Raw genomic sequence first — 12,858 nt, forward strand, 5'->3', positions numbered from 1 at the left:
AGGTTTTACCCGAATAAATAAATGCTGTCAATGTTGAATGGTATGTCTCATCCCCGTAGACTGAAAATGAACTGGAAGAAAGCTTGTTCTTTTGAAAAACAGACTTACTTGCTGGATCACCAAATGAAAATAGAAGAAAGAAAACCCAGAAAAAGAAAACTAATGCAGCCATCAAATCTAAGAATTGGTAAACTGCAATATATTAAATGTTTGCTTTTGGGTTTAATAATGCATTAAATCCTTGTTGTACCCTTGGTAAACATTGATGTACACATGTAATGTATACAAATTTCTACCTGATATCAGAGAGATCACATTTATTTCCAGCGATGGCCATAACAATGTTCTCTGGACCATGTTCTTTCAGCTCCTTCACCCATTTCTTCAGTGTATGGAACGAGTCCTGTGTACATATTAGAGAATTACATATTCATTACCTCTTGTTTGATGGTTCCTTGAAACATCTACTGTATTTCTCAAATCTTGTATGTATTACTGCATACTAAAACAAAGACTTTGACAGAACTTAAACATGTGCTCTTCAAAGCGATTCTCACATAAATGCTTCAAAAGCTGTATGTCATTTCCCGTAATTGAAACCACTGGTTTGACCCCCAACCTCAACCTTTCTATTTGTTATTTGTGTACTAAAACTTCATATATCCTAAACTCAAAAAGGACTTCCAGTATCATTGAAGCCCATCAGTGCACAAGATTGCTCTGCTTTTGACTGCATTTGTCAGATCATTTTTGATTTTATCAGCACCAGCTGGATTTTTGCTCCTCATGGCTTTACAAGGGGAAATAATTAGTGTTTCCTTCCAATAAAAATACAGTATATGAACTATGGTGGTGTTTAGCACTCTCCCAGTTGCTCTGATCCTTAGAAAAACACAATAGAAGGTAAGTACAGGTGGTAGAATGATAGCAGTGCCAATGCACCGATACTGGCACATTGCACTGTTGCCTTTTTATTTTTTTTATAAGCAAACTTTATTGAAGTATCACAGTGGGGGGGGGGGGATTTACTAAGAATGGAGCATGCAATATATGGTGCAGCTCTGCATAGAAACCAATCAGCTTCCAGGTTTTAGCCCTCAATCACACTGAAGGCGGGTTTGAAATCGGGCCGAGTCTAGCTCAGCTTGCACAATTTCAAACCCACATTTCAGTGCGAATTTGGGGGTGATTTGAAAGACATCTATGCAAGTTCATGCACAGCTGTCTATTAAAATTGCCTCCAAAGTCGCCAGAAGTAGTGCAGGAACCACTTTTGGAAATCGGTGCGGTGCCGCAAAGTCGGAGTCGTACAGATTGGAACACTGCTGTTGTCCATATTAAGCTGCGATTTGACATGTCAAATCGTTCCGATGTGAACAGGGGCTTATTGTCAAAGCTTAAATGAACAAGCAGAAGTTGCTTGGCTACCACAGCTGCACCATACTTGCAGTGCTCCAGTTTTAGTTAATCTCCCCCTAAGTGACATTTCATTAAGTCCTGTTGACCTCAGTGAGTCCGAGGTTGTGGACTGCATTGCGTCAAACTGAAAGGGGCCTGCCATATTTATTTCAGTGCACACCACCATAATAGGATGATGTGAACTGTCCTGGTAGAAGACAAGGTATTTGCCTTGTCTTGCACTGAGACTGCGCTTGGAAAGGCTGCCCATGGTAGCCCCACCATACCTGGTGTAAATGACCCCAAAAGGACAACTTCACTTTTACTGAATGTCACATTCACCCTTTTGTAAATATACCCCTTCATGTTCAAGTATAACTAAAAGCATACTTTTTTGGTTTAGTCTTGGGTGGAGAGGAGCAAATCTAGAACACCTGTCAGGGTTTTATTGCTGTCTATGTCACCATTAGGAAGATTGACCCTCTCTATTTTTCCTATGATTGAATTTACCAACCTTTTGATTGTCCACAAAATAGAAAGAGAGCAGAACTATTCCAATGGAGACACTATTTCTGCTGACAATCTCCTTACTGTGGAGGAATTTCCCCCGCTTCCTGTTTTGGCTATGGGACAGGAAGTATAGGGAAATCTCTCTGATGGGACACAGATGGAAAAAAAACACAATGAGGTTTTTGCACTCCTTTGCCCTATCCAAAATGGAAAAAAAAAAGGTACAGCACTAGAATCATAATGGTTTGCATTCTGAGTCAGGGAAGTGTGAGAACCAGAGAATGACACCTTGTGCTATTCTGATTCCTACTGTGTACCTGGATTTAGATTCATAGCTGAAAGAGAAAAAGTGAACCAAAATGACACTCATTCTTTTCTAAAACTGGACATTTGGTTCAAATCATGCTGGAACACGTCAGCTACACACTCCATATTACACTTCCTATGAAACACGTTGCCCAGGATGCCATACACAACCTGGTATATTCCTTTGTGATAAGGTCCCAGTAAAACCATTAGTGGCCCCCAAGGCAATCCCTCTAGTGATATAAAATACAATTGCTTTTGTAGTAATCTCATAGTTACAATTTAAACTACATATACATTATATTTAGCAAATGCTATTACCATCTGCAAAAATGATTATGTAGCGAGACAGTGCTGGTAACCAAATGATGCTGGGCCTTATAGCAGTTGAATGGTTTGCTATAACTTCAAATATAATGAATCGTACCTGCTTTGTAATATCATATACAATTACAGCAGCTGCCGAGCCTCGGTAGTACATTGGTGCCAGTGAATGGAACTGTAAAGGCATCATATGTCAGTGAGTTACATAATGCATAGACAATAATTTTTAGTAAGAAAACAGACTATTCACATTTATTGTAATAACAGTAAACCCCATGCCATCATGAATTTCTATGCAATATCATAAATCTGACAATGTATTTGGACCTGTTGTGCTTATATGCCTTGAACACATGGGATTCAGCTTGTATAAGAACAATGTGTACAACAAGCTATTATAAAGCATTTGCAAGACTTTCAGCCAGCTTTCAGCAGCCTCCTTGAAGCCTGTGGGCTTGTACATCCCACCAACTGCATTATACTAGCACCACTGGTGTGTGCTGTGAAGGGTATGGTAGCAATTTGTTGTAAGGACGCATTGCATTGTTTACTTTTTTTCAACTTGAAAAGTCACAAAATTGCAATTCATTGATCTTTATGTACTGCAGCATGTTGCAATGTGATGTAGTGCACTGGAGAAAAGTAGAGTATGTCCTACTTTCCATCAGTGCACACCACTGCAGCACAGTGGTGTAAACTGAACCCATAAAACTTAAGGCAAATTGCCATGAGATTGAGTCAGACAAGGCTGCCCAGCGCAACCCAATGCATATGGTGTCAATGGGCCCTTTAATGCATTCATTAACTCCACCTTGGACATATTAAAATAGATGTAAATGTTAACCAGGTAATATTAAAGTGATATGCTGCCCTGGTTCACATTGATGAAATTTGACATGCGGTTGGACATGTCCAATCACATGCCAAATTGGCAGCAAATTCCGGCAATGGCAACCTCCGAATCGGTGCGACGCCAAATTTGTGGTGCCACACCGATTCCCAAAAGTAGTTTCTGTACTACTTTTGGCAATTTGGGGATGCAATTCCCATTGACATCTGTGCAGAGACCCACACAGATGTCCCTGAAATTGCCACCCGAATTCGGGACTGACATGCGGGAATGAAATTGTGCGAGTTCAGCTGAACTCACACATTTTCTTTACCTTAGTCAGTGTGAACCTAGGCTAAAGGATACATTTTTTTTTGTTAAAATAGAGAATTGGTTCTATTTACCTGCTCTGTGCAATGATATTGCGCAGAAAGGTTCCTTACCTCCTCTTCTGGTCGTCTCCCTCCAGTGCTGCCTGCTCCAACCTCCTACAGGTGCCGCCTTAGCATGCCAGATGCTATGGAGGCACCCATGTACGTGCACTTTTGAGCCGAGCTGTGTGTGAGTCCACACACACAATGCCAGTAAGCCATGTCCCTGCTCCCTCCCCACAGGAGTTTGACTGATGACTGACAGCAGCAGGAACCCATGGCTGCTACTGGCCTCAGTGTATCCTGTGAGACCAGGAAGTGGGGGGAACCAGGCTGTAGCTGTTACAGCACTGGAGTGGTTACAACAGCCAGGAAAGTGTCCAGGAATAGGGTTGAGTAGACTAGCATTTTAACTTTAGAATCCCTTTAAGTTTACTGAACAATTGCCAAATTTTCTCTTAAAAAAAGTGTTTTCACTCCTCAATGCAGTTACTCCAGTGTAGACTACTGTACATGTCCTTGCTCAGGACGGGCTTGCTAATAATAACAACAGATCATACCTGAATTTTGAGTATTGGCACAGCCCCTTATAATCTATACATAAAGGACATGTGACAAGGTGACAACACAAGAGAGCAACTGGAAGACAGAAACAGATTATTCCTCATATAGTGCAGCGCAACGAATATCATAATAAATCAAAAATTAAATTACATATATGCTTAGAACTCTACATAAATGGTAACAAACACAGTGACAGTTGGTGTGATTAACCACTTGTATCCATCAAATATCTTGAAAATAGTCCTATCCGATAATTAATACCACAGTGTAATACGTAATTTCCAAATTAGACCCCACTTATTTTCCTATGACCATTTCCTTCTGTAAGGGCTTCAGCTCCACACTCCTCCTACCGAGGAAGCCCAATCACGGGGCGTAACGCGTATAAGTGAGAGGAGCCAAGTCCATGATGTCACGTAGCGGTCATCTGAGGTTTAGTGGTGAGCCGAGAAAATGGAATGCTTGATTTTTTATGCTGTGTGGAAGTTTTTTTAATGCCTTTTTATACTGTGAATAAAATTTGGAAATAGAGATATAGCACGGCCTCCTAAGGTGCTGCTTGGATTTACCTGCTCATCTGCACTGCCATGATCTAATGAACATTCCAACCCACCTGACACTCTGGGTTCAGACATCTTTGCACCATCTTAAAGCAATAAGCCAGACAACTCTGTGCGTTTATATTCTGATAATGTTTACTAGGACAGTTCAAAGAAGATATTGTCAGAAAAAGGAGGCAATAGATCTGCTGAGTTTGGGCAACACTGCCAACTCAGCAAATGAATTCCTCCGAATAACACAAGTCAAGATATTTGCAGACAAACAGTCTATTATATACACATGTACAGTGGAGTACTGCTTGCACCTGAAAGCATAAACTGAGATAAATGGTTATACTGACAAATTTCTAAAGGGGGGCCTTCGGCCAGCCTATAAACCTTTAACCCTAATGAGAGGTCAGACTTAATGGCAATGGTATAAGAACCCTTGTAGCAATAATGACAGCAGTGTCCCTATTGCAGGGGTAGGAGCTCATTAATTGTATCTAATAAGGTGTAATAGCAAGCAATAAGGTTTCTTGAAATGGTAAAAGCTAAAGGTGTCTATAAACAGTGTTCAAGACAAGTTCAGTAAAGTACTTCCAAGGTAAAGATGTCTGTGCAAAGTGTCCCAGTGAACCCCTGAGAAAAGGATTTGTAAAGGTGGTCAATTGCCCTCTCACCAATGACCAGGCCAATTTAATGCCCTCCGGAAAGCAGCTCCTGTAGCGACACACACGTGCAGCGGATCCGCTGTATTGATTTCCTGATGCGAGGCTCAGAACACAGGTTGGCAGGCAAACAAAATGGTACTGAATGGATGTCTAACACCAAGCAGTGCTAGGCCGCTCTCAGCCAGGTTGGAATGTGATACACCGCGTGGTAGGCCGTGACCTCTCTCTCCGTGCACAGAGAGTTCCATCTTGCGTCAGGCCCAGGAGGAAGAGAGCACAGGTTGGAGCTTTGGCTTCTTATATAGTTCCTCCCAGTATTCTCTCTAATGGTATGAAATGATCCCTGGAATATGTAGTCCAGGTACAGAGTCATGCAAAGTAATTATCAGTCTGAAGAACTACTCATCCCCTCATCCCACAATCCCTTTAGTTTGGCTCACAAACATGATGTCAGTTGATAACACTGGGCACTAGAAAGACATGCAATGCATAGAAATACCAGAGGATCACTGTACTTTTTAATTGTAGTCCACATTGCTACAGAGAGCACCATGATTCTCCCTCTCGTGCAGTCATTTTGGTGACTAATGGAGTAGGGAGTGAATATATGGTGCATTCAGGACCAGGAGGAGGAGGAGTGTGGAGCTAAAGCCCTTGCAGGAGGAAATGATCATAAGAGAATAAGACTCTGTAGTGGGGTCTAATTTGGAGAAAAGCAGGTTTTTCACCTATAAGGCCTGGTTCACACCTATGCATTTTTTAGTGCGGTTTCAGTTTTGCAGAAACACACTACAGTCCATTTATCATGGTTTCCTATAGGTCACGTTCACATCTGTGCATTGTATGGAAAGGGCCAGGGACCAGCAGGTTGTGTTTTTGGTTCCATAGACTTCAATGGATCAAAAATATATATTGAAAAACGCAAAATGCACCTGGAATATGCATCAACTGCAACCTGCATAGGTGTGATTCAAGTCTTAATGGAGGTTCACTGGACACATAGAGAAGACCTACCCGACACCTTACCATGTGATCAGCTGTCAGCCATTGACAACTGATCACATGATGTAAACAAAGCCGGTAACCATGTTTTTTTTACTCACACTGACAGCATGAGGAGAACAAAAAAGCAGATTACTGTCTGGAGTAAACAGGACATCGGTCCCGCACACTCCAGACCCACTGCTGCTAAGCAGTGCCCACCAGTGCCACATACCAGTGTCCACCAGTGCCACCTACCAGTACATATCTGTACTGCTAAGCAGTGCCCATCAGTGCTGCCAATCAGTGGCACCTATCGGTGCTGCCTATTGGTGTCACCTATTAGTGCCCTTCAGTGCCATCTATCAGTGCAGCCTCATCAGTGCCCACCAGTGCCGCCTCATCAGTGCCACATATCAGTGCTGCCTTATCAGTGCCCATCATTGCAACCTATCAGTGCCGGCTCATCAGCGCACATCAATGAAGGAGAAAAATTAAAAGAAACTATGAAAACCTTTTTTTTTCTGTCTTTTTTGTTTGTTTAGAAAAAATAAAAACCCCAGTGGTGATTAAATACCCCCAAAAGAAAGCTCTATTTTTGTGAAAAATTGTAAATTTTCATATGGGTACTGTGTTGTATGACCGCGCAATTGTCATTCAAAGTGCAACAGCGCTGAAAGCTCAAAATTGGCCTGGGTAGGAAGGGGGTTTAAGTGCCCAATAAGCAAGTGGTTAATCACACCAACTGTCACTGTGTTTCTCACCATTTATGTAAAGTTAAAAACATATGTGTAGTTTAATTTGTGTTTTATGTCAGGAATGTGGTGGGTGATGTGAAATCACCAGTAGAGTGTTTCAGCGTCAAAAAACTTTTTTTTTCTCAAATATACTTTTTATTAACACCCAAAATAGGCAAAACAAGTTATTACAGCCACAATGAGTAGACAGTGAAAACTTTGAACATACATCTTATGCGTCCAATAAGTGTCAGGCTTGAAAATATACATCTAATATGAAGAGAAAACAAGCAAGGCTGCAAAGAAAGAATTATTGCTAACATATTACAATTGTCATTTGTTTTATATATTGTTTTTTCATAAGATATGAAAGTGGAATCATGGAGCAAGACCTGAGATTGCCCATAGCCATTTTCTTGGTTTTCTGTGGTCAAGAGAAATTGGGAGCAAAAATGTTTTTTTTAAGATTTTTTTCTAAGACATTTACACTGTAGTTTATGATTGCGATTGCACTGATTGTATTACATTATTTTAGAAACAGATGATTGTCACCGTTTGAAAGAATGTGTCTGAACATGGCAGGATTACCAGGTATTAATTTCATGACAGGTGCAGATTTCAAAATATTGAAAATCACTTTTGAAATTACATTAATGCATTAAAGGTTATAAAAGGTTTAAGCATTTGAAGTGATTTGAGTGCTAGCAACTTACACAAGCACTTAAGCAATACTTGAAACTAGTTAAAAGCCTGCTGAAGCTTGTTAGCGGCTTGGTTAATGTGACAGCCAGCCAGAAAATGATCATCTATGTTTACTTTCCCCAAACTAGAGCTACATTTTGCTTTAACTCTGCTGGGCTCTGCTTCTTGTTTTGTATCTCAGGGAACCAAACCAATTTTGCTTTTTTTTTCCATGGGTGCATTATATCCTTTTGAACATTTGCAAATAAAACACACACACACACACAAACCACTAAGAAAATGCATGACCTATATAATTAAAAGATGTTACTGTTCATTTTGTATGTTCCATAATTACTGTACAAATGTGTAATAAAGTATATTTTCAATAAAAATGGTCACTAAAAGAAATATGGTACAAGTGCAATAAAAGCTTTTCATAGTACAGTCATGCATACATGCTAAATCAATTGCTACTAAAAATGCCTGCAAGAAGCTGTGTTGGCTTTCATGCCTACATAAAGGCCTACACACTATTTAGTAACTCAAAGAATGTCAGTGCATTCGTTGGAAATGTTTGTTAAAAAAAAAGGTCCACATTCATTAGAATGCTTATGAAATATAACTAAAAGGTAGCAGCAGCCAAGAACTCAATAAACATAAAGCCCCTGACAGAGAATAATGTCACTGTGAATACCGGTAATTGTTTGTGTCACCTTGGTACTGCCACCCGAAACGATCATGTCAAAAGTTGTATTTTTAGTCCGATTTCGTATGAGAATTTTCATGACTTTAGTAATCTATTCAATTTCTACTTGGGACTGTTAAGTAATAAAAGTTGGATGATCTGTCATCCGATTATCGGATTGTGTGTACGGGCCATTAGTCTGGGAATGTTAGGTGACATCATTTCTAGATTACCAAGGCACAAAACTGTTCATGATTAATATCATGGGCAAAAATAAACCACAAGTATCACTAAATGAACAGTCTTTTGCACCTTTTAAAGCTCTTCCATAATTTTTAAAACCTCTTGAAGAATTTGACCGTTTCTATATTGCCTCTTGCAAAGTATTTCCCTAATCTGCAAACTTTTTACCAGAAATAAGGCATCTAGGGCCTATATACAGTTGTGCTCATAAGTTTACATGCCCTAGCAGAATTTATGATTTCTTGGGAAGAAATCAGAGAATATGCATAGTACCACACAAACTTTTCCTTTACTCGTTGTTAGTGTTTAGCTGAAGCCATTTATTAGCAATCAACTGTGTTTACTCTTTTTAAATCATAATCACAATAGAAACTACCCAAATGACCCTGAACAAAAGCTTACATAGCCTGATAGCATGCACACAAGTTGACACAAAGTGGTTTGAATGGCTATTAAAAGTAACCCTCCTAACCTGATATCTGTTTGCTTGTAATTAGTGTGTGTGTGTGTGTGTAAAAGGTCAATGAGTTTCTGGACTCCTGACAGACCCTTGCTTCTTTCATCCAGTGCTGCTCTGACATTTCTGGATTCTGAGTCATGGGGAAAGCAAAGGAATTGTCAAAGGATCTGCCGGAAAAGGTAGTTGAACTGTATAAAACAGGAAAGGGATATAAAAAGATATCCAAGGAATTGAGAATGCCAATCAGCAGTGTTAAAACTCGAATCAAGAAGTGGGAAATGAGGGGTTCTGTTGAAACCAAACCACGGTCAGGTAGACAAACTAAAATTTCAGCCACAACTGCCAAGAAAATTGTTCGGGATGCAAAGAAAAACCCACAAATAATTTTAGGTCAAATACAGGACTCTGAAAAAATGTGGTGTGGCTGTTTCAAGATGCACAATAAGGGGGCATTTGAAGAAAGATGGGCTGCATGGTTGAGTCGCCAGAAGAAAGCCACAAAGTATCCCGCTTACAAAACGCCAAACAGCACAGAGACAAGCCTCAAACCTTCTGGCATAAAGTCATTTGGGGTGATAAGACCAAAATCTGGCTTTTTGGTCAGAATTGATGGTAAGATAAATGCAGTATGTTGTCAAAAAGTACTGGAGGAATATTTGCATTCATCAGCCAGGAAGCTGCTATGGGACATACTTGGACATTCCAATATGACAATGATCCAAAGCACAAGGTCAAGTCGATCTGTCATTGACTACAGCAGAAAAAAGTGAAGGTTCTGGAGTGGCCATCTCAGTCTCCGGACCTTAATATCATTGAGCCACTTTGGGGAGATCTCAAACGTGCAGTTCATGCAAGACAGCCTAAGAATTTACAGGAACTGGAGACTTTTTGCCAAGAGGAATGAGCAGCTTTACCATCTGAGAAGATAAAGAGCCTCATCTACAAATACCACAAAAGATTTCAAGCTGTGGTTGATGTTAAAGGGGACAATACACTGTCTTAAGAACTGGGGTTTGTAAACTTTTGATCAGGTTCATTTGCAGGGGTGCAACGGATCGGCAAAGATCCACGATCCGAACGGGGCACCCCGCTTGGATTGGCACATGCTGTGATCCGCGGAACGCTCCGCTGTCTCGGCCTTAGCAAAGGCAGTGGCTTCAGCCTAGTTCCGGAGCAGCGGCCATCTTGGTACACCCATCGGCATTTACAATGTGATCGCTAAGTCAAATGACGGAGCGATCCCCTGTAAACAAACCGGCGTCACGATGACGCCGGTTCCTCTCTCCCCTCTCTGTACTGATCAGTACAGTGGAGGGGAGAAATCGGATGGCAGCCACAGCCATCCCAACAATACCCTGCCAATACTCTGCAATACTTACCCTGCCAATACTCTGCAATACATACCTTGCCAATACTCTGCAATACATACCCTGCCAATACTCTGCAATACTTACCCTGCCAATACTCTGCAATACCCTGCCAATACTCTGCAATACTTACCCTGCCAATACTCTGCAATACTTACCCTGCCAATACTCTGCAATACTTACCCTGCCAATACCCTGCCAATACTTACTCTGCAATACCCTGCCAATACTCTGCAATACTTACCCTGCCAATACTCTGCAATACCCTGCCAATACTCTACAATACTTACTCTGCCAATACTCTGCAATACTTACTCTGCAATACCCTGCCAATACTTACTCTGCAATACCCTGCCAATACTTACTCTGCAATACTTACCCTGCCAATACTTACTCTGCAATACTTACCCTGCCAATACTTACTCTGCAATACTTACCCTGCCAATACTCTGCAATACTTACCCTGCCAATACTTACTCTGCAATACTTACCCTGCCAATACTTACTCTGCAATACTTACCCTGCCAATACTCTGCAATACCCAGCAATGCCCTGCCAATAATCTGCAATACCCAGCAATAATCTGAAATACCCAGCAATAATCTGAAATACCCAGCAATAATCTGCAATACTCTGCCAATACTCTGCAATACCCTGACAATACCCTGACAATACTCTGCAATACCCTGCCAATACTTATCCTGCCAATATTCTGCAATACCCTGCCAATACTCTGCAGTAAACACAGTCAGTTGATAATAAATGGATTCAGCCAAACACTAACTATGGGTGAAAGAAAAGTTTTTGTGTTATCATTCATATTCTCTGAAAAATGTCCAAGAAATCATACATTCTGCCAGGGTATGTAAACTTATGAGCACAACTGTATTTGTTTCCACATTAAATTTCAATTAATTCTAGCCTACTACTATTAATATGAATGATCTTGAAGTTTGTGAACTTACTTTGTGAAGAACCCCACACAATTACTTCCATGAATCCTGCATCACATATTTACTATGCCCAATGAGTAGACATTGCTGTGTTGCAGTGTTCACAGAGTCTGCCTTTTCAACTACAGAGGTACTGGGAGGAGGAGTTTTAGGAGGGGAGGGCAGTACAGGAGTCACTTCTTGCAGGCAGCAAAGAATGGGATATGTAGTCCTTCAAAATTGAAAGTAACAGCAGAGAAGGAGATGCAAAGCATCCAGGAAGTTATGAAAAGAGATCCAGCAGACAGGCAGGAGATTTTTTCCAGTAAGCTTATATGGGATTGTTAAAATATCTATTGTTTGTATTGCTAATACAATGCCAATGTTATAAAATGAAAGTGTATGCTGTGACCATAGAACTCCTTTAACCACTTGGCAATTGCTTGGTGGTGCGACGCTGTACCCATAAATAGAGCTTTCTTTTGGTGGTTTTTGATCACACCTGCGGTTTAAATTTTTTGCACTATAAACCAAATAAGACCTACAATTTCTAAAAAAAAAAACATTTTTAATTTTCTGCTATAAACCACATCCAATAAAAAAATGTAAAAAATCGAATTTATTCATAAATGCAATACTAACGCTGAACAAACACGCCTATAGCGTTAACACATGTAAAGGCTTGTTAAAACACTCCCAAAACCCACTATGTTTGTTTGACACATGTTGGATGCGCATTAAAGGTGCATTAAAAACCCCAGGCACCTATTTTTTTGTAGTTGTGAGCAAGGCCTAACGTGCCGCAAATGCACCACAAACATGTGCTAGCATATTTATGGTGCTTTGCCATAGACTTCAATGGAAGCTGCTGAGATTCTTCAACTCTTTCAAAATGTGACATGCAGCTTAATTTTTGAAGCTCAGCAACATTACTTGAAAAAAAGTAATGTTTTCATAGTGTCAACAGCTCTGTGCGTTGTCCATATTATCAAATGTAGATTGCTTTACTAGACATTTGATGAGAAGTAAAAAAAAATTACCTCAATTGTCTGCCTTTAGGCTGGGTTCACACTGCTGCGGGGGGAGATCCGGATGTGATTCGCACCGCAAATCACATCCGATCTCCGTAGCGATGCGAGTTCAGCCATACAGATAGTATGGCTGAATTCGCATCGCTCCCGCAGCAAACTCGCACGGGACCCTTTTTTTGGTCCGCAACAGAATCGGATCGCATGGGGGGTTCACACCATGCGA

At 40.6% G+C, this 12,858-nt stretch overlaps 1 protein-coding gene across 1 annotated transcript in view; it reads right to left on the bottom strand.

Annotated features, from left to right (window-relative positions):
• The window catches only part of RAB31 (RAB31, member RAS oncogene family), a 46,859-nt gene that overhangs the window by 16,391 nt on the left and 17,610 nt on the right, over positions 1–12,858 (bottom strand). The window contains exons 4-5 of the mRNA XM_077492448.1: positions 2,642–2,713; positions 297–403 (exon numbers count right to left, since the gene is read on the bottom strand). Of these exons, the coding sequence (XP_077348574.1) occupies positions 297–403; positions 2,642–2,713 (179 nt within the window). The remainder of the gene's footprint in view (positions 1–296; positions 404–2,641; positions 2,714–12,858) is intronic.

The sequence above is a fragment of the Lithobates pipiens genome, unplaced genomic scaffold (assembly GCF_037356315.1).
Source record: "Lithobates pipiens isolate NorthernLeopardFrog02 unplaced genomic scaffold, aLitPip1_a1.2 Scaffold_19, whole genome shotgun sequence".
Classification (NCBI taxonomy): Eukaryota; Metazoa; Chordata; class Amphibia; order Anura; family Ranidae; genus Lithobates; species Lithobates pipiens.